Source organism: Borostomias antarcticus, assembly GCF_949987555.1.
Source record: "Borostomias antarcticus genome assembly, chromosome: 15".
Classification (NCBI taxonomy): Eukaryota; Metazoa; Chordata; class Actinopteri; order Stomiiformes; family Stomiidae; genus Borostomias; species Borostomias antarcticus.
The window spans coordinates 12,821,143-12,844,553 of record NC_140248.1 but is presented as its reverse complement, the minus strand read 5'-3'; the positions used below and the strand labels follow the sequence as shown (position 1 = coordinate 12,844,553).

The following is a 23,411-nucleotide window of genomic DNA, read 5'->3' as shown; positions in this document are numbered from 1 at the left end:
CAGAAGACACATTGTAGACATCAAAAATACAATTGCTTATAATTCACTGTAGGGACTGTATACAACTCCAGCATAATCTTCAGAACTGACAATATTGTACAGAAGCTAGGTATTAATGGCCATGCAAGTGAGCAGTGACTTAAAGGGCGCACCGCCAATGCAGTCTGTCAAACAGGTGAAAAGTGCTCATCCAATACCATCCAGCCATAGAAGGCTGTGGATGTGTGCCTTCTTACAGATTCCATTTATTGAGTCAAACAATACTGATTATTCAAATGTCCTTCAATGTCTTTATGCTAGCGCTCCTCTGAGATTTGAGTGAGTGAGTGACTGACTGACTGACTGACTGACTAAATGAGTGGGTGTGTGAGTTAGTTAGATAGAGACAGACAGTAAAATGAATGTTAGTAATTTAAGGAACTGGTGTAGGTGGGAGGAGACAGGTGTGGGGGATAGGTTTGCAGTCGAAGAGCCATGCAAAGAGAGCGGGGGAGAGCTGTCATAGCCTGGTGTCTCCCTGGGGTGGGCTGGGGGATGGCTGGACTGAAGTGTGTTTTTTGGCAGGAAGAATGGGGGGGGGGTCCAATGGGGCTGTGTCCTCCTGCGGCTCCACACAGGCTATCCTAAATACCCTGCTGATGGGTCTGAGTCCTGAAGAGGGACATTCTGTTAAAGAGAAAAAAAATGTATCAAACACACACACAAAAATAGCGTAGAGACTATTTTCCAACACGTGGGACTACATACGAAGGAGGAGGGACGTGGCCGGGCAGGGGGACGTCCTGCTGTACCTTGAGGGCGCTCTGAAGGATGCGGAGACGGTGCAGTTTTTCGTTGAGCAGCGGGTCATTGACCCTGCGGACGAAGGAGCGTTTGTACTCCAGACGGACGGCGGGCCGGTGCTCGGCAACGGAGTGCAGGTTGGTCCTGTCCAGCGCCCAGTACAGGTCCCCCAGAGAGTCGGCCTGGGGCCTGCCCTCCCGTCCACAACCTGAGCACCACCCAATCACAATCACATTTTATTTCGCAAGGTAGGTTTTTACACATAGTAGGAATTTGTTTTGGTCAGTCGGTGCTTAACACTGATGGATAGACTACAACACTGATGGATAGACAACAGGTCAATTATCAACACCCGGACGAGATTCCTTCAACCTGAGATAAGCATTGTACTCCCTCATCATAGGCAGATGGAGCTCAACTCACACAGTCCTGTTCAGGTGTTGTGTTCTGTTGCTTTACAGATACTGCCCTCCTGTGGCGCTTTTGTCACACTGCCCTAGCAGGCTAAAACTCCAGGCTGCTCCATCTGGTGGTTGTAAAACTGCTTCCTGATCTCTGGCGACATGTTGTGTTTCGGGTTGGGGGTCAGAAGTGAAGCTGTGGGGCTGTGAAGTAAACTGTGCAGTGTTGGCTGCATGATGTTACAGACCAGTCTTCAGAGAGCGTAAAAAGGATTGAGTGGTAGAGCAAGAGAAAAACGAGGACAAGGAGAGAGGCCCCACAGGCGCGTTTCTTTGTCCTGCTAAGCATTCAACATTGGCATGATGGGCTGAAAGGATCTGTGTTCCCCGCCCGCCAAACACTGCCATAGGGCACACTGAGGTCTGTGTGTGTGTGTGTGTGTGTCTGTGTGTGTCTGTGTGTGTGTGTGTTTATGAAAGGCAGTGAGAAGGGGGATGGGCTGCCAAGCCAAATTAGGGTCAATTAGGACACTTAAAGATTTCACCTCACTTTAGAGCACTGTCCTGGAGGTCTTTGGGGGCTGGGGAGAGGCGTGGTTTATGTCTGAATCAATCAGTATCACCAGCAGGGAATCTCCAACAGCTGACTCTCAGACTGGGTCTGAACAATGCCTATTATCAGCTTCACTCACCACTGCTAATCAGGTTATAACCCCTTGGAGACTACCATTTATGTGCATATTAGGGTTTGATCATCCACTTAATATACATTTAAACAGTGAAGAAAAAAAAGGAATCCCATGGTTTTGAACCAGGGAAAGCACATGGCAACCATGCACAAATACACTTATTTTCAAACTAGAAATGGTGCTCAGAGAGCACAGACCTCTGGTCCTGACTACATTTCATGGCTCTGTGCACACCCCTCCACCAAGATTCATGAAAAGCGGTCTGGTAGTAATCCTAGTCCAAAAAATGAATGGAGGTGAATGGCCCGGCCGTGTTTGGGTGGCTTGTGGACCCGCCTCATGATTCAGATCTGCTCCAGAATTTAATGGGTTGTTAGTTCACCCATGCTACACTCCTCCACTAAGTTTAATGAAAATCAGTTTTTAGCGTAAACCTGGCCTAAAAAAAATCGATGGCGTTGAATGGCCGGCCGTGTTTGGGCGGCTCGTGGATTCGCCCCGTGATTCAGATCCACTACATATTTTAATGTGTTCTGAGTTGGACCATGCTACACCTTTCCACTGTTTTGTGAAAATCAGTTTAGTTGTTTTTGCGTAATCCTGCTAACAGACTAACAGACATGCAGAAAAACAAACAAACACACACCACCCAAAACATTACCTCTCACCCTGCGCTGGGGCGGAGGTAAATATATTTATAATATATTCTAAAATAATTATAATATAAAATATACTCACTGTATATTTTCCAGGCTATCGCACCAGAACTTCTAGAACGCATATTAATGATGCGCGATTGTGTTGTGCTTTTGGCTGTACAGTGTGACAGTGAGAGTTGGATTGTGCTGTGACTTGTGCACTGACGCTGTCTCACCTGAGTCTCTGTGCTGGCCCAGCTGGTAGCCGTGTGGCTCCCTGTGATCCGAGGCGCTGGCCGAGGCTGCCAGGATGGCGTGGAGGCCACTGTCCCGGGGCAGGGTGAAGCTGCGGGGTTTCCCGCCCGCCGCGGCAGTGACAACGGGGCCGAGTGGTACCGGTGGGGCGCCGTACTGCTCCTGCAGCAGGCTACGCTGGGCGGGGAGGGTGGACTGCCTACGGTACTCCACGGACAGTTCTCCCCCACCTGACTGGCGCAGCAGGGCCCCCCCCAGGGGCAGGGTCTGCAGGTAGTGCAGCCCCGAGCTCCCCAGGGGCGTCTCGATCAGGTCCTGCCAGGAGCGCCGCTGGCTGGCCGACTTCTGCCCAGGGGAGCCGCCGCCGCTGCCCTCCGGGGGCTCGGAGCGGAACTCCTCGTGAGAGGAGCGAGACTGGAAGGTCTCAGAGGAAGAGAGGCAGTGTTCAGGCTCCAGGTACGGACTCATCTGGGATGCCTGCTGAGAACCAGAGAGTTACTATATCAGAGAGGAGAAATCACAGTAGGGTAGAAAAGAGAGGAGTGTTCACCAGACCATTTAGAGCTAAGTGCAGTGTACAGTATATTGGCAGACACACAGACAGAGACAGACAGGCAGGCAGGCAGACAGACAGATAGACAGACAGGGAGGGAGACAGACAGACAGGCAGGCAGACAGACAGACAGACAGACAGACAGACAGACAGACAGACAGACAGACAGACAGGCAGACAGGCAGGCAGGCAGGCAGACAGACAGTCAGTCAGTCACTCACTGAGGGGGGTCTGGGGTAGGTGTCATAGGGGGGAGGAGGGCTGTCCTGTTTGGGCATTAAAGGCATTGAGGGCATCTCCATGTCCTCATGGTCACTCTCACTCCAGTAGTCTGGGGAGCATGAAAAGAGAACACTTCGCCATCAGAGAGTCTAGAGTGGACCTAAGGGCAGCTACAGTTACAGCAACATTAGCAGCTTTACGGAGATGTGCCCCTCAATGTCCTCACCTTGGTCCTGCCGTATCCTCTCCTGTTCCGAGTAACCTGCCACGGCCATGTTCAGGAGACTCAGCCACCTGTAGGGAAGATGGCGTTTTGATAACACCGATACTATCTGGCTTTGCAGTGGTTTGCTAGTTTGCAGTGGACACCACTGTCACTCCGTGTGTGTGTGTGTGTGTGTGTGTGTGTATGTGCCCCATCACCGTGTGCTGTGTACAAAACACTGTATAACAATAAAAATGTTTTGTTTTGTTGTTGTTGGTATCCGCCTGATACCACTGTAAAACCCCTGCTATTCATGTCTACGGTACCACATCACTTTGTCTGGTCAGGGCTCCCTAGCCCCGTCTCCCTGGCCTCCATCTCTTGTCTCTCCCTGCCCCCCCACCCAGTCCACACCCACCCCCCACCCCCCGGCTGCTCACAGTCCTCCTTTTCTCACCTGTTCACATCATCCACGTTTTCTGCAGCAAAGTAGAATGTTTTAATCTTCGGATGGCAGGCCTTGAAAGCACTGAAACATAGAACAGTGTGCTTCCCAGTAAATCCGTCAAACTGAGTCAACCTTTATTTATATAGTGCATTTCATACACAAAGGCAACACAATGCACTTTTCAACATGCATGTGACGTGCTGCATTTCAACATGCACTCCAGACTCAATTACGTACAGAGAGCAAAACTTCCAGTTGACCATCAGTAGGCAGAAACAAACAGTATATCTACAGATGCAAAAACCCTCACTCACAATTTCCTTCGGCACTCAGGTGCTCGGTCAATCTTGAATTCAGGGAGACTTACAAAGCCCTCTGCCTTCTCATCCTGAAGAAAAGAACAATAACAATATTAACAATTCATTTTAACCAGCTCACCTTTCCAAGCTTTCATGTGAGATCTGGATTCCCATATATATCAGGTGGCAAGTCTGAGAGATAAACTACTGCACTCACTTCTTCATTCATGTACCAGTAAAGGCAGGTGTCTTTCAAAATAAACCAGTACTTCTTCCATTTCTGAGAAAAGTAGCTTTTAGCGTCCTTCTTCTTCCACAGCCAGCCCTCACAGTCCCCCCGGCCGAGGTCCTTACAGGAGATACGACGCTTACTGATGGAGGACAGGGAGCCCCCTACTGCACGGAGGAGACAACCAGGAGTTGGAATGAACACACTGATACATTCATGTCCGGGTTTATGTGTATGTATGTGTATGTTGGGGATATGCAAGTGTGTTTATGTTTTAGGACTAGCCTGACACTCAGCCATTTTCCGATGAACGTTGCTGAAGGAGTCCTCAGCCATTAGTTCATCCCCTAATCAATCACATCCCGCGGTTTGATTCTGTCATCGCATTCGGACGGTGATTGGCCTGGTTGGAATTCCAACCAAGAAATCACTCTAGACAAGAACCCATTTCGAAATTTCGAAAATTCAAATTCAGGGGCTGGAGCCAGGCTATTTCAGGACAGTAAAGGTGAGTTTTTTTAAGTGCTAGTGGTGCTCACCTTTGCTCTTCTTCCGAGACCTTGAGAGGAGTGAGGATCTCTCAAACATCTACAAAATGAAACACAGGATAGATGAGGCAAACTGTCTAGCTATAACGAGTAACATTTCTCTGATTTCTCACAGGCAGTCTGAGGGACTCACATGATAGAGTGAGGCGGAGTCTGAGCTGGATGTGGACATGGACACTTCCATCTGAAGGGCGGGAACAAGGGCGTAGTGGGCGGGACTTCCCCCTTTGTCACTCCTCTTCCTGCTCCCCCCCAGATTGCGTCCTGTCAGGTACTCCTCTGCTGCAGCCTTGTCCTCACTCACAAACCGCAGAAGGGAGTTCTCTGTGGGGGAAGAACAGTAATTAAACCTTGTTTCAAACAAGCTACAGCTCTGTAGAGTAAAGGTTAAAGGTGCTTGGCTGGAAAGAGACAGTTGTCTGACTTAGGGCAGCTGTGGCTCAGAGGTAGAGCAGGTCGTCCATTGATCGTAGGGTCAGCGGTACGAATCCATATGTCGAAGTGTCCTTGGTGTGTGAATGTGTGTGTGAATGGGTGAATGAATGGCCATTGTAAAGCGCTATATATAAATGCAGTCCATTTACCATTACCATTTACTTGGGACCTAGTCAGGTCATGTAATTGTGTCACTTCCCTTGACTCAGAGGTGGAACAAGGGACACACCAAACAAAGTTCATTGTTTTAGGCTAGTTTTTGAGTCATGCCATTGGACACTGATCTAGTTGGTGCCAATGTAACCTGGTAGTATGTCCTGTCACTCTAGCTATGGCGGTGGCTTAACAGTGCCTCCAAGTAAGCACAATTACTGCAGTGAACAAACTACTATCATTATTCTGACATTTAAACTAGTAAGAATCCTGCCATCAGGCAGAAATCCAATATGTCAAGATACTGTCTCTTGCCAAAAATGCAGATAAATATAGCACCCTCACTGATGCTGAAATGCCCACAGAAACAACAGACTGTCACCACCCCCCGAGGAAGCAAAAGATATAACATCAGAATGGCTGCCTGTGAGACTGAAACAAGGCTATTCGCTGTTTGTCACCGGGCCTCGCAGCCACCAATGAAATGCGCAAATCTTGGGAAGATCCCTGTTACAGTTGCCAAGGCAACGGCATACCTTCAAGACCCAAAAGCAACACTAGAGAGAGAGAGAGAGAGAGAGAGAGGTGAAGTAAGGAGCAGCGGGGACTAACAGATATACAGAGAAAGACAGCCAGAGAAAGATGGGCAGGAGATAGAGAGATAGACAAATTTATAGGCTAGGAAGAGGGACTGCATCTTATCAAGTCTGACAGACCTGTTCAGCCCCCCCCCCCCCCCCCCCCCCGAGTCCTTTGGCGCAGAGATCTGAGATGGTCCACTGGTCCAATTATGAGAGATATCTACCCACACACCTCTCCTGCCATTTCTCTGTCTCCCCTCTATACCCCCCCCCCCCTCTGCCTCCCACTCACCTCTCCGGCTTTCTCTCTTCAGCTTGGCCGGGTCTTCATAGTCTCCCACCCAGCTATATTCCACTGGCATTGAGATGGGCCTGAGCCTGCCTGGAGCACAGAAAACATCAGCATTAAACAGCTACTGAGGAACATCATCAACGAGCTTAAAGACCTTTTAAACACTTATAGACAAGCTTATAAACACCATAGACAGACAAGCAAAGAAAACGTCACATTCATTTCCCTTACATAACCCTACAGGCACCCCACTCATAAGGATAAACGCACCACAGACATCACTTGAACCAAAGGGAACAGAGGGCTTGGATCGTACCATATGTCGGGGTGCTGTCTCTGCGGACAGGTGGCGGCCCGTGGTTCTGGTCGTACTCGTAGCAGTACAGAACCGCGTCCTCCTCCACGAGCGGGAAGCGCCGACGACACTCCTGGTCCAGGAAGGAGTTGGGCGACTCGGAGCCCTTGGCCGATCCCGGGCCATCAGACTGGGGGTCTTCTTCTGCGAGATGTTCCTTTTCGTCTCTACGACAAAGAAACACCAGCGAGACTGTAAAAACAGTGTCTCCCTGTGTCCCTAGCTGTCTCCACACTTCTTTATGAGCTTACATTTAGGTCGTTTTTTACAAATGCATTGTAGCTGACTGTCAGGAAAGTAGTACGTTTACATTTACTGTTGATCCTATTTTGTTATCACTATGTGTTTACATCTTATTCCTGTTCATTCCCCTCTCCGGGGGTCACGCAGACATTGGGTCGCCCCCAGACTCCGTAACCCCTCTAACCTCATCTATCCTACTCTCTCAAATCATAGTGAGCAAGTGGTGACAGGGGGACTTTGGAATTGCCAGTCGGCAGTGCCCAAAGCTGAGTTTATCTCAGGCTATGCATCCTCGCTGTCCCTCAACTTTCTTGCTCTCACCGAGACATGGAAAAAACCAGAGAACACTGCCACACCCGCAGCCCTGTCAGATGTGTACTCTTTCTCCCACACTCCCAGAGCTGTGAGGTGAGGTGGTGGTAGTGGCCTGCTTATTTCCCCAAAGTGGAAATACTCTCTCTTCTCTATTCCACAGTTTTCCCCGCCCTCTTTTGAATTCCATGCTGTCTCTGTCACGTATCCAATCAGGCTCACCATTGCTGTTGAGTATCGCCCACCAAGCCCCCTTGGTGAGTTCCTGGAGGAGCTTGATACACTAGTTTCGCACATCCCTGATGATGGGTCCGCACTCATCCTTGTCGGCGACTTCAACATCCAGAGTGAGAAAGTGGACCCTCTTGTCTCTTTCCACTCCTCCTTCGACCTCTTTTCTTCTCCTCCTACTCACAAAGCCGGCAACCAGCTGGATCTCATCTTCACTAGACACTGTTCCACCTTCTCTGTCACTCCACTCCATCTCTCTGACCACTATTTCATGTCCTCCTCCCTCTCCCTCCCCTCTTCCCCCGTAATTCCTCCTCCTACCCACATGGTAACTACCCATAGCCACCTCCGCTCGCTCCCCTACTGACCTTTCCTCTGCCGTCTCCTCCGCCCTCCCTGCCTCTGAATCCTTCTCTCTCCTACCCTCTGATACTGCCACTGATATTCTCCTCTCTACTCTTTCCTCTTCTCTGGACAATCTCTGTCCCCTCACCTCCAGGCCTGCACGCCCAACTCCACCTGCCCCATGGCTGTCGGACTCAGTGCGTACTGATAGACGGAGCCTGAGGATAGCTGAGTGTAAATGGAGGAAAGGCAGACTCCCAGAGGACCCACTTAATTTCCAATATCTTCTTTCCACATTCTCCTCCTCCCTATCTGTTGCTAAAGCTGCTTTCTTCCGCTCTAAGATTCTAACCTCTGCTTCCAATCTTTGAAACCTTCTCTTCACTACTCCAGCCCCCACCTCCTACTCCCAACTCCTCCCTTCTCCCTGACGACTTCTTTGACAAGAAAATTAACGATATCAGATCCACTTTCCCCCATCCCCCGGCCAACCTCACCTCCCCACCCCCACCCTCTCTTCCCTCTCCACGTCCCACCTTATCCCACTTTTCTCCCCTCTCCCCCAACGAGGTTCTCAACCTTGTAAAATCTAACCGCCCCACCATATGCTCCCTAGACCCTGTTCCCTCGACTCTCCTTCAGCCTGTTGCACCCGAACTCCTTCCCTTCCTAACCCCCCTCATCGGAGTTGTTTCTTGAAATCCCTTTTGGGTAGCATTCTGATAGATGCCGGAAGCTGGTTCCATAATGTTATTGCTCGATGAGTAAATGTACGCCTATGTACGTTTTTGAAATATGGAATAGCATAATCAGATGTCTGTGCAGCTCAAGTATTGAATGAGTGTCTGCTTCTCACTGAATGAAATTTGGAATTAGTTGATTTTGGCCTCTTTTTAATGTGTATATTATAGATTCGATTGAGTACAGACCTATCAATTGTATCCCTAGCTGAAGGCCAGCATAGGGTGCTGTGACACATGATTATGCTCTTAGTCACTTGTTTTAGAAAGAAGATGCACTTGTGAGTTCTGGTAGAACAAGTAGTAGTACATTGGCTTTTCCTACATTAAATGCAATTATTGTTAGTCGCATTCGGATAAAAGTGTCTGCTAGTTGACTGCAATGTAATGTAATGTAGATTTTAGTACGAATCAATTGAAGTAGTGTGTGTGTGTGTGTGTGTGTGTGTGTGTGTGTGTGTGTGTGTGTGTGTGTGTGTGTGTGGGTGTGTGGGTGTGTTTGGTGTGTGTGTACCTAGGGGTGTAGGGCTCCTCTGGGGGCGGGGGGATGTAGAGGTCCTGCAGGGCGCAGCTATCTCTCCGGGACGGGGTGCTGAGGGTGCTGGTGGGCGTGGCCACACTGCTGCCAGGGCTCTGAGGGATGATTGGCTGAGAGGACCCAATTGGAAAGGGGGGGGGGGAGTCAGACACGTTATAATAACTTAAAAGAAGCTTAAAAGCTCAGATGATTCACACTTTATTATCACTGAATGACAAATGACTAAAATGTTTTGCATCTAATGAAATTCAAAGCATCGATCAATGCGATCAATGGATGTGTGATGTCATTAGTAGAAGAAGGAGAGTAGGGGGCAGAGAGGGAGGGGTGGCAGAGAGGAGGAGGGGGTGAGGAGAAAGAGGGAGGAGAGAGAAGGGGATCAGGAGAAAGAGAAGGAGGGAGGAGAGAGGAGAGGAGGGGATCAGGAGGAGAAGAAGGGATGAGAGAGAGAAGGGGAACAGGAGAAGGAGGGAGGAGAGAGAGAAGGGGATCAGGAGGAGAAGGAGGGAGGAGAGAGAGAAGGGGATCGGGAGAAGGAGGGATGAGAGAGGAGGGGATCAGGAGGAAAAGGAGGGAGGAGAGAGATGAAGTGATCAGGAGAAGGAGGGAGGAGGGGATCAGGAGGCTGAGTGGTGATACGCTCCAGTTGGTGAGGGCCCTCAGGGAAGGGAAACGCACTTAGCCTGGCCTAGTGCTCAGAGGGGGGCTGGATTCACACACACTCCCCTCTCATCTCCACACACTCCCCAGCATCCCACACATACAGCACTCTGACTAGTTTGGCAGATACTGATCCTTTAATTTACTAACATCCCCAGACAAACTACTAACTGGTGTACAAAAACAAACACCATTGTAGGTCCTTTGGAACTTGAAAGTGATAGCTTACTTGCAGAGCTAAAGGTTTCCATCTCATGTTCTTCAGTAGGGCCGGCGTGGAGGTGAGGGTGCTCTGTGGGCGCTTTTTCAGCGTCAGAGTCACTCCCCCAGGGTCCCCACGCAACGAGTTTACGAGGTTCTTCAACTGCCAGCCCACCTGGTGAAGGCCAGGAGCAAGAATCAGCATGCATACACAAATGCACATACAAACACCGCACATATACGCATTCTCAGTGCAAAAAACATAATTAAAACTAGTGCTGCGAGCAGCAGTGAGCGGGCCCTCGCACCCCACGCGGGTCGGGGTGTGGCGCCGTTAAAGGGTGTGCTATTTCGGTGTCCAGTACTGACAGAAACTTCCTGTCACCAGTTAGGTGGCGCTCTAAGCGTGACTCAATACCGATGCATAGATGTGTTCAGGACAGTACCTTGATGAAGCGTGAGAAATGTTGTGTAAATCGGACAAAGTATGTAGGAGTTATGAGGACTTCCTGTAAGCAGTAGGTGGCGCTGTAGGTATGACGCAATACTGACCTACAGATGTGTTCAAGATGCGACCTTCATCAAGCATGAGCAATTTGGAGTAAATCGGATAATGTATGTAGGAGTTATGAGTACTTCCTGTTTCACCAGTAGGTGGCGCTGTAAGTGTAACTCAATACCGACGCATAGATGTGTTCAGAAGGTGACCTTCATGAAGCGTCAGCAATTTGGTGCAAATCGGATGATGTATGCAGGAGTTATGAGGACTTCCTGTTTCACCAATAGGTGGCGCTATAAGTATGACGCAATACTGACACATAGATGTGTTCAGGACAGAACCGTCATGAAGCGTGAGATAAATCGGACAAATCGGATAATGTATGGAGGAGTTATGAGGACTTCCTGTTTCACCAATAGGTGGCGCTATAAGTATGACGCAATACTGAAACACAGATGTGTACAGGACAGAACCGTCATGAAGCGTGAGATATATCGGACAAATTGGATAATGTATGTAGGAGTTATGAGGACTTCCTGTTTCACCAATAGGTGGCGCTATAAGTATGACGCAATACTGACACATAGATGTGTTCAGGACAGAACCTTCATGAAGCGTGAGATATATCGGAGAAATTGGATAATGTATGGAGGAGTTATGAGGACTTCCTGTTTCACCAATAGGTGGCGCTATAAGTATGACGCAATACTGACACATAGATGTGTTCAGGACAGAACCGTCATGAAGCGTGAGATATATCGGACAAATTGGATAATGTATGGAGGAGTTATGAGGACTTCCTGTTTCACCAATAGGTGGCGCTATAAGTATGACGCAATACTGACACATAGATGTGTTCAGGACAGAACCGTCATGAAGCGTGAGATATATCGGACAAATTGGATAATGTATGTAGGAGTTATGAGGACTTCGTGTTTTATGGCGAAATGTCAAACTTTGGCGGGGCGCCACGGCAAGGGTGTTTGGTGAAAACTCAATTTTTTTGATAACTTTTGATCACAAAGGTCTTAAGATGAAGCTGACCCGATATGAAGTTGATCGGATGAAATCTGTAGGAGGAGTTCGTCGAAGTACGAGGCATGGAAATGGTCAAAACAAGGACAAAATGGCACATTAAAAGCAAAATGGCGGCCTTCCTGTTGCATGTTGGGTATAGCTCCAAGAGACATTTTAGTGCGTCTCGATGAACTACATATGCCCTCCGAATTTCGTTCGCCTACATCAAACTGAAAGGTGGGGCTCGCCATTTTAGATTTTCCAGGGGGCGCTCTTGAGCCGTTTTGCCACGCCCAGTTCCGTCACCCATGAATTATCAAATTTTTAACCGGGACTGACGTATCTGCAAAGTTTCATCCGTTTTCATCGATGTTCAGGCCGCCTAAAAGGCATTTGTTTGGAGTAAAGAAGGAGAAGGAGAAGGAGAAGGAGAAGGAGAAGGAGAAGGAGAAGGAGAAGGAGAAGGAGAAGGAGAAGGAGAAGAAGGAGAAGGAGAAGAATAATAATCCTTCGAGTTTCAATAGGGCCTCGCACCGCCAGTGCTCGGGCCCTAATTATCCACACAAGAAAATGCTATCAATATCTAATGGAAAATATCCATTTATCTGAAGGGGAATGAAAAGTGACACAAGGAGGGGTGTAGTAGTTTTTGGTGTCATTTAGTGGTGAAAATAAAACAAAAAATTGCATTTTCCTTACCTTAGAATGAGCCCTTTATATATTCATCTACAACATGGTGGCCTCCATAGAGCAGGTCCCTCCATGGAGGCTGCCATGTTGAATTCAATGTAATTGTATTAAGTTGGCTGCAATCTGCAACCTCGCCACTAGCTGGCGCCAGGAGCTACACACTGCACCTTTAAGAGAAACGCACCACTGTCTGATGGTTGACCTGGATCACTTCATCCCCAGCATGGATCTTCTTACATCGGTCAGCCAGGGACTGATGGTGAGACAGACCGTCATAAACATACAACTATGTCTGATTTTATTCACTGTAGTTCAATTGGATTCTATTAGGCGAGACACACATCATCTAACCCTCTCATATTACATGTGAATCATCAATGTGCCAAAAATGTGTTCAACACTCTGAAAGAGCAGACGGTGGAAGAGTACTCACTCCCTCAGTGGTTCCTGTGATGACATGCAGGCCATCATATGTTGATTTGATATACATGCCCTGTAGAGAGACAGACCGTGTAGCCAGAAACACAAATTATTAGCTCATTAAATTGGAATTCCAATTCATACTAACACAAAACACAACCATCCAGAACAAGACAAGTGGAACACGGTTCAGAGAGGCAAACGCAAAATGAGGTGCTCAGGCTTTCACCGAAAGGGGCTTAAAGTGCATCGCAAATATACATTGCACACCCACACGCACACACTCAAACTCAAACACACGCGCACGCACACACACGTTCAAACACTCAAACACACACACACACACACACACACAAACAGTAGCCCCGTGTGCGTGAGAAAAGAGAAAGAGGTTTATTTCCGTCCCTCTCGGCCCACTCCTCCTGTTCAGGTTTTATTGAGCGTGTGAGAAACCCTGCCTGGCCCTGTGTGCTTCCTGCTGGGGGGGGCGCTCCTACTGTTGCCCCGGGCATGACACTCACATCTGAGTGCATATCGGTGAAAAGATGGAGGAATTTTAGGTTCATGTCTTGTCCAACTCAGCAAAGAAAACATATTTTCCACCCCACGGACAAATACAGCACCTCTATGCCCTTTAACAAAGCTGGGTCGCAGACTGCTGCATGTTTTAGCCAGCAAAGACAGGATGACAAAGGGCAATCGTTGCACCCTAGAATGCCAACACAAAGCATTTGCAAATTACAGTAACAGATGGGTTTGTGGGGATGCTGCTGCTCTCTAGATGCTAATAAGGCTGCCAACGTATTAGCTACACATAAATAGAAAGCTAGCTATTTAGCTAGCATCTGGCACAGTAATAATTCATCAGATTGCGATGAATTATCCGTTGTATGAAAGGCAATAGAGCACGAAGGGCATAATGGTAGGTACAAGAGAAGCTGTGGAATCTTACCAGTCCCTCAGTGGACTTGACGTTGGCCAGCTGAACCACTTCCAGATGGGCAGACTGGGACACCATGGGGTCAGATGACAGAGAGATGATGTGGTCACACACCCCAGACAGAGTCTTACACTGGGGGGAGGGGAAACGAGACAAAATAACCTGTGATTTTGAGTCATTCTGAATGGATTAGGATGAGTTCTTGAGTTACAGTGACTCTAGCTCTACTCGTTAAGAGTTGAAGCCTATACTTGGAATAAGTGGGGCACTCACCACATGCAGAATCTTGTTTTCTGTCTCATACACAGAGCAGTCCTGCCAAGCACAGACAGAGATAGACATAATGTTACCACACAAGGAGGTTATTATTAGAGCTAGAACTATAGGCACAGAACAGAGCAGTTCAGCTCCAATGACGTCACTGCCTCCCACACTCACAAATACAGTACAGTGAGTCACTCTCCTACCCAATGCAGAGGTTTAAATCCTTCCTCTCCTTCTCTCCTTCACTCCTACCTTTTCTCTCTCATTTCCCTCTCTGTCTCGCCTTCTCTCTCTGCAGAGGCTACATCTCAGAGCCCTAGATCCAGCTCGTCAGACAGCATCCACTGTTACATGCTGACGAAGCTTCCCTCCTCCGCCTGCTGCTGCTTATTTAGGAACCCCCCTGGACCCAAGGCTGACATGTACGTATGCATGTGCCTGCCTGTGAGAACACACACCCGTGGAGGCAGTATGTGTCATGTGCCCAACACAGCAGAATCCTGGGCTGGTGTTACGCACACTGCAGCCCTCCTACCTACGGTACCTCACCCTGCAATAGCTAAATGGTCTCAACGGAGTCATTAGGGAAGGCTGTATTATTATCATTATTTATAAAGCACAGCCTACCCTAATATATATATATATATATATATATATATATATATATATATAAAAATCCGATTCAGATCTTTATTTGTCACATGCAAACGTACAGTGTACAATCACTGTAAAATGTTACTGCTGGCTCCATGATATGCTCAAAAGTTACAGGTAATTACAATACACAAGTTACCAATTACACAAAAAATACAATCTATACAATATAAGCTAAAGCTAAAGATAAGGTGTTGGTGTGGATATGTTGTGTGAATGTGTGCCGCTTGAGTTCGATTAGAGTGACAAGAGAGATTCACATCACCGTCCAAGGCTAGCATAGACCAATACTGTAGGCAGGCCATCATGCTCTTTAAAAAGGGCAAGTCTGAATTAGCGCAGCCATGGGCTACTTTTCTCTCTGCGTATGATGACACGCTCTCATTTCCACGAGCAGGGCACAGCCAGTGTTGACAAACTAACTTTAGCCTTGCAGTCTTTTTATGATAGCCTAGTTTTTAGGTAGTAGTACTGATGCTGTCCGGTCCCCTAAACGTGAATGTGTTAGAAGGTTTTATTAACCTTTATACAGGTAGGTCAATTAAGAACAGTTTCCTATTTTCATTAACAGCCTGAGCTAAAAAAGGACAGTACAAAAACAAAAATATATAAAATGAATCAAACACATTCACAACAACATCAGTGCAAAGACTGTTTGTAGAAGATGCAATTGTCAGTTAGAATCTCTGTGTTTAAAGGCCTGAATTTATATAAATGTTTACCTGCTGCACAATGGTGGTAAGTTCAAGACACAGCTGAATTACATTGTTTCTTGTCATAGAGTAGTCGGCTACTGCAGCGAATGGGGACCTGAAAAAGAAGTAGCACCTGGAATTAACCATTAGATAATTCTTACTTCCTACCCGACTGGTTGGAAAATATGTTGTGAGAATCAATTCATCACTGTGTATCACGGAGACCTTCTGGAATACAGTATAAATTGTTACAGTAGTAAAATAAGTGTGAGCCTAACCTTCCTAGGATAGCATGGTAAAGAAAACACTAGACTATTGGTAGTACTGGCACAATACCACTGGGAGGATGAGAATGCTCTGTGGCTTCATGGCCAAGTCCTCAAAAAAATAATTACATTAAGGTTTTACTCATCTCTTGTTTGTCAGCTTATTGCTCTTGGATATTATCTAAGAAATCCAACATTGTTGTGTTTGAGTGGTCAACAACAGGCCCTGTCTGTCCAGTACACAGTGAACAGACCGTCACATAATTCTATGGCCTTCATTCATGGTGTGTGTATTGCTCATGTGACTATGTACAGTACTGTGTGTGTGTGTGTGTGTGTGTGTGTGTGTGTGTATGTGTGTGTGTGTGTGTGTAGCTCTTAGCAAATCTCACCTATCCAGCCATGCCAGCAGACTCTTGGCGGCCGCGATGAGGTCCACCACAGAGGTGAGGAAGTCATTGGGCAGCTTGCGGGTGGCACGGCCGTCGTAGTGCCCACTGCGCCGCCGCCCTGTGATGAAGTTCTGCAGGTTCTTGGCGGAGGCGTTGAGTTTATGGGACAGGGTCTTCAGATTCTCTGTCTCCAGACCATAGTTCTGATAGAGAGAAGCCATAGCTTTTGAATATTTTGATATTTCCATTGACTGTTCTGTGATTATTACATATCATGTGTTTTGCATTATAAGCCCTGTTATAAGGTTATTTACGACCATATACAACATTCTGACAGACTATGCACTCTTGAGATATTAGTGCTCATTGCTCATGTCACAACTAAGTCACAGCTAACCATATAATGGATCTCTATGAGCATATATATATGCCCATAGAGATCCATTGTGTACTTAGCTGTGACATGAGTAATGAGCACTAATATCTTGCGTGCACAGTCTGTGAAACAGTGAAAACTGTTTTATATGATCGTAAATAACCTTTACCATAACTGGGCTTATAATGTCTAAATACAAAATTACTCCTCTTCCTATATTACAGGATTCCCTAAAAAAAACTCGCTCTCAGGGACTCTCTCAGGGAATTCATCTCATCAGTAGAGATTTAACACAAACACCAAAAACATCACAAATTAATTCCTCTATCTCTACAGTCAGAACCCTCAGAGAGAAGATCCAGTAATCACACACATGAAAACATATTCATAAACACTGAGTCTTATCCTGTACCTGCAATGCGAACCAAATATGAAAATAAAGACCCTTGAGAATAAGAAGAGGGATGCAAGAACCTCACATAAACCCTCCATCACATTGGATATGAATGACTTCAGACTTTAAGTTGGCAGCATGTTTGAAACGGCTGAAGAAGTTAAATTCAGATTAAAAGAATGGTAAGTAAAAAGCCCTGTGAAGTGACAGGGGGGTCTCCGGGGGTCCAGTCCTCCCATTTAAGCCTCCATGACAAACATGTGAGTATCTTACAGAACCAGTGGCCAATCCGGCCCCAGCCTTCACCTCGCATGTGCAGGGGTACCCAGAAAACTCACTACCCACAATGCCCTGGCAATTGCAATGGGCATCTGTCACGCTGGGGTTTCTTGTAGAGGGGGCCCAATGAGTAATCATATTCAATACAGCAGCATCTGACTGACTTAACCAAATCCCAGTTACTTAAGAGGCTTTGAGACAGCGGAGAGGCTTACCCCTATGACTAGAGAGGATGAGTGGGCTCCAGATAACATCTGTGACCTCTGTCTCCTGATTCTCCACCTATCTCTCTCCATCACTCCCTTCATCTCTGCATCCCACCTCCTCATCATTCATGACCCTTCATATTCATCACTTCAGACACCCACTCAGGCTCTCTTTCATTCTAGTCTCTCTCTCTCTATCTTCCTGATCTGTCCGTATCACTCATCAGTGTCACGCCCATCCAAGCCACCCAAAAGGCTGGTGTGATTGTGTCTGTGTTGGGCGGCACTTAGGACAGAATGAATCCTGGGGATTGTCAGAGATTACCAATGTTTGTTTTCTCTGAATCAATTACAGGAAGTGACTCCGGCGTGCAAAAAATAATTGGGGACTGAAAAATTCCACCATCTAGGACAGCACAGCCACTCCAAAAACAGATGGACTGCACCAAAAGCAGAGGACAAAGACTAAAATTCAGCTCCAACATAACAGCATAACAAAAGTTGAAAAAAAAAAAAAAACTTTCCTGACAAACATCAACAGTTTTCAATGTAGTCGGAGCATAAATACACTCTACCTCTATGTTGAAAAAAGTATTTTAAGCACTATGCACACATCACACCAGTCTCACTATTGCTACACTGGTTACTAGTGTTCTATAATAGATTTTAAGATTATGTTATTAGTTTAGAAAGCTCTCCATAGTCGTGCACCTGAATACATGTCAGGCATGCTTTTACGGTTTACACCAAGTAGGTCCCTGAGATCCTCTGGCACTGAACTTTTAAAGGTTCCTGGAGCCAGGACCAAGATACATGAGGAGGCAGCCTTCAGCTTTTACGCCCCCAGCCTCTGGAATACCCTCCCAGAAAACCTAAGAATGGCTGAAACTGTGGGAACACAGTTAAGCGAGATCTTTAGATATACCTTTTTAATCTGGCTTTTATGATGTAGTTTTACCTGTTTTCATTAAAAGTGTTTTAAACTCACTTTTACATTTTGTTTTACTGTTTCTTCTCTTTTACCATATATGATCTGTTTTATTTTCTTATTTTTATCTACCATTTTAACTGTTTTTATTTATTCTGTACAGCACTGTGTGCTACATTTACTTGCATGAACAGTGCTATTATAAATAAAGTTGACTTTCGACTATGCGCCAGCTGCCTACCTGATATCTGTATCCAGGATTAGCTTTCAACAACAAAACTCAACAACATCTTTGGAAAACAAAGATGAAATGTATGGAGTTATGTGGGCTGTGTGTGGGTGCAGCTGAGTTACTGCATCATCTCCTGAACTCTCTCACTGATTCACTGACTCAACTGAAGATTCCTTGATTGTCGATATACGTATCACACCCTTTCGGGGAGATTCCCTGACTCCATACTGTACATGAGTTGCTGACCCTGACCTACCAGAGCACAGAGCAGGTCCACGGCCTCCAGTATGAGCTCCTGGTGGCCAATCCTGGACACGCCCAGGTCTTCCAGCTCCTGGTGGGTGATGCGCAGAAGCTGGTCCCCTCCAACCCTCTCTCTTTCAAAGGTCTTAATGTACTGCTGTAGACAGTCATCCAGACCTGCGAGACCAAAGAGAAAACAGGAGGGAAACTCTTATTACAGAACATCACTGTTTCCACGGTAAAATACTTGAACGTCCTCTCTTCCTCATAGACAGCAGTCTAAATGCTGTGTGAAGATGTTCTTTTATCTAGCCATGGCTAGATAACATGAGACGCAACATCCTTCTATCAGCTAAGCTCCCCTGTCCTGAGGGATATATGGTGGCACTATCGCTATAGTGTGTGTTTGTGCGTGTGTGGGGCTTTGAAACTGCCGCTTGTGTGTGCCCATGCCTGGTTTAATGGAAGCTGACACACAGAGATGAACACACGTGGCAGTTCTGGGCACAGCTGAACACACACACACACACACACACACACACACACACACACACAATATGAGCCAGCCATGGAAGACAAGCTAGCTTTATTCATCCCACATAGAGACCAATTCCTCATTATGGCATCCTAATCTATAGAGCCGGCATAATAGGCCCATTATATTTTTGATTGGTCTAAAATGCATTTTATTAATATAAAAAGAACCCAACAATGTTAAACAAAACAGACACATTGAAAACAGACCTTGCAATCTACTGTTCATTTATGCCTATGCCTGTCTATGTGCTTTGTGTCTTCTGCTGTCCATATAGTGTTACTGCATCATAGTGGATCAACACACTCTACAAGGTATAACTAAGAATAGGCACCAAAACTAATAACTACTACACACCTCAAGCTCTGAACTCTGTGGATTTAGAAAGTAGACGGCCTCCTGTGTAGAATAGACTATACTTTTACTGAGACGCCAAGCATAGTTTTTTTTATGTACAAAGCAAAATGTACTTGGCAATGGGAAAAATGAATTGTGGTGGGCTCTTGTACATTCAAGATTCCTTTTTTAATATTCCTTTTTATTTGTATACGTATACACATGCGCGCGCACACACACACACACACACACACACACACACACACACACGCACACACACACAGTGGTGTATCTAAAGCCCCCCACCCCACCCTTCGACATTGCCGGGTGGGGGACAATCATGCCTTATATTCTTCAGAACAACAACCAGTAGTGTAGTTATAAATGCACACAACCCACTCAGCCAACAGTTGACTTGACACAGGCTTGTTATGAGCATTCACTCATCCTGTCATATAATCACATTTGACAAACCTCAACACATGTTTAGTATCTGTCAAATAACAAAGGTGTTAGACAAACTGATCTTCCATCTTTGCCATACAAAAACATTGACCTAGATGGCTCCATCTGCACCCACTCTGAAAGTCACAGCTATACAAACACTATTAGTTAATGTCCATCTAGTGAGCTCTCAGCACTCTCACAAACTCACACACAGACACACACTCATACACACCCTCGAGGACTGCTCACTCAAACAGGGACAGACCTACTTGGCAGAGGCTGATGTTGTCACGGAAACGCAACCCCCCCCCCCCCCCCCTCCTCCCACTGTCCCCCTTCTCTTCATGGATGGTATTATCAACTCATGAGCTAAGATACAAACACACAAACAGACACGCACATACACACAAAGATATAACACACACGCAGTCATATATTTGAGGAGTCAGCCCATGTGAAGTGTGGTCAGTGAGCTCCTGGTCGATATCTCAACAGTTCCATTTCCCTTCTACCCTCTCTCCCTTTGTTGGTCTTTCTCATGCCCTCCCTCACCCGCTCTCCCCAACTTTCCTCCCCCTCAACCAGAGCTGTGGAGAACTCGTATCCATTTGATCCAATCTCAGTGTGTTCATGGGCCTCACCCTAATGAAGCATTCGGCCCAAGTTCAGCTGGCAGCTAAACGATGGAGAGGCAGCAAGGGGAGTTTCATGGCTTCGCATACAATCTAAAAGCTTAACAAATCAGCCTCTTTACTAAGTTAATCGAGACCCATTTGAATAAATCCCTATGTTGCTATAGAAACTGCGCCATGGGGTTTCAGCCGAATGTCTACTTGTCTGTAAGACGACAACAGTAGATACAAATAAAAAAATAAGTGAAAAGGTACACAACATTCCGCCATTAAAAAAGGAGGACAATAATAGTCCTTATAAATGTTAATCTTATAAAACAAGAACTCCTAATTCAGTAATTGGACTCAACTAAAAGACAAGTTGTCCTGAATAACAGCCTCCTCCCAAACACACACACTCTCTCTCTCTCACTCACTTGCCCCTTCATCAAATGGTTTATCCTCCATCCTGAGCAAATGGAGCTGTAGTTTGTATCTGGATAGCCACCCGTGTTGGAAAGAGTACACAAGCACAGCTGAGACTTCCTGATTAACAGAGTATTAATCCACTAGTAATGTGACTGTAGCATGAGTTAGTAATGTCTAGTGCTTTCTGGAGAGGGGACACTATGTTAATCATATCATTTATCATTGTCAAGTGACATGAGTAGGATACTGTACCAGCCATTCAGATCATTAAGAGAGAGAAAGAGAGAAATTACAGATATACAGTACAAGAGTCATGAACACTATTAAAACACACAACATCTAAAATTCTGGAGGTATACAATAAACATATATAGGTACACTCAAATAGACAACATCCCCTATGCATTTCAGTTGATACTTCACAGAACTGACAATATTTTACAGAATTGACTCAAGTAGGCTAATGCAATGGGCGTTCTCATTTTTGAATGTTTATTTCAAAAGAGCTTATTTCCTTGGGGGCAGAGTATTACTGATTAATTTGTGAATCCCATAATCAGCTACAAAAGCATGGCAGGAGGTCTGCCTAAAATTAACCATTTTCCAACTAAAATATGTTTTATCGTTTGAGCGGAGCATGTCTTGAATAGTACAATTCAATAGTACTGAATATTTAATTATATTACTGTGTGAGTATCCAAAATCCACTCTTATTCATAAACTTTGGCTATGTCAGAGCTGAGAGCCGTGGTCACCAGAAACAGCAGGGGGATGGAGAGTGGTGCTATGGGAAGGTCACAGGGTTCTATTTGGCCTCCAGTAACATCACTGAGCCGTGAGTTCATAACAGAACCTCTCAATGCTAATGATGAATTGCTGTCGGCCCTTAGGATATAACAATGGATGTGAGACAAGATACGAACTCTCCATTTTATTTTCTCTCTGCTCTTCTCCATTTGTCACGTTCCATTATTACCATTACTGGGCTCTGGGTCAAAGGCTTGTCTAAGCTCCACTCATCACGTGGGCCACTGTAGGGCCATCTCTGAGATCCAAGCTGAGCCTCTCACTCTTCGCCACTCCATATATCCCTTAATCTCATGATAACCATGTTTTACTAACTCGTCTCCTGCTTCCTCTGTATTTGTATGTGTATGCATGCACACATGAAAACACACACACATACACACACACCTTGTTCTGAACTCAAATTGGTTGATGTCTTCAGGCAGTGATGTGTCTCAACCAGCTTAACTGCCCTGTGCCTGTTTGGAGCGTGACTGAATTGATGCGAGTGTATTGAGGAAGAGGAGGTGAATGAGTAAACAAACACAGTGGACATCACGGCAAGACTATAATCTGCCACATGAGTACAGTGCTCTGCGTGCACAGACAACACATACAGTAACAAGGCTTCTTGAGTATCATTTTTAAAAGTTCTTTCAACCCACCTAGGCCGCACTGAAGGCTGGTTGAAAATCTCTCCAGAGCAGCACTTGTCTCACTGTCTTACACTGTCCATAGGCCTGCAATAGGACTCACTCGGCTAACACTTACAATTGTCTCTGTATTACTACATCATAACCTGCATGTGATCAGACATCATCATTTGGGATGTAGCCTAGTTCACTCTAACTGTACACTTACTCCTCTAAGGAGACATTTATTGGTAAATAGCTTTACTTTTTCTTTATGGCGTGTGTAGGGGGATGGAGGGGGTTGGGGTGCAGCAAGCTCAACTCAATCTTAACATCATCGGATGTGAACGCTTCACTTGAGATCATGTTTTCATTATTACAGGATGATGCAAATTAACTGCTTTGGAACAGCCTAGGCTACACTTTTAACTGGCAGCTCCACATTCACGTGAGATCTGTGTTAGTGGTGGATTACCTTACATAATGTTTCAGATACTCTTTAAAGCCACCACAGCGTGTGACTGAATAATAACGATGCAGCTCAGCAGGTGTTTGTAAACCCCCAGCAGGCTGCTTCATGACTGGCTCCAACCGATTACTGATCTATGGCATTTGTTACCCGTAGTTTCAAGAGAACTGTTATCACAGCATTTCGGGTGCATCTTGACAACATCTCCAGCCGTGGCATGGCATACCTTTCATCCAGTCCACCACTTGACAAGAACTCCACTTGCTCACGGGCTCCATGACCAGAGCCATTGTAGAAGTTTCTCAGGTCTCGCCT

The 23,411-nt window shown here is 46.2% G+C and overlaps 1 protein-coding gene across 1 annotated transcript; it reads right to left on the bottom strand.

Moving 5' to 3' along the window:
• Positions 1-618: 618 nt before the first annotated feature.
• Positions 619-23,386, bottom strand: LOC311318189 (connector enhancer of kinase suppressor of ras 2-like; the record flags this gene model as incomplete). The annotated part of the gene is made up of 22 exons (XM_084449440.1): positions 619-666; positions 792-991; positions 2,748-3,243; positions 3,541-3,650; positions 3,768-3,835; positions 4,204-4,275; positions 4,509-4,582; positions 4,711-4,889; positions 5,262-5,310; positions 5,404-5,594; positions 6,732-6,821; positions 7,048-7,278; positions 9,464-9,605; positions 10,385-10,531; positions 12,747-12,815; positions 12,996-13,055; positions 13,935-14,054; positions 14,196-14,237; positions 15,563-15,668; positions 16,194-16,396; positions 18,865-19,028; positions 23,323-23,386. 22 exons carry the CDS (start codon positions 23,384-23,386, stop codon positions 619-621), a joined length of 2,925 nt encoding a protein of 974 aa, XP_084305566.1.
• Between the last annotated feature and the right edge of the window lie 25 nt (positions 23,387-23,411).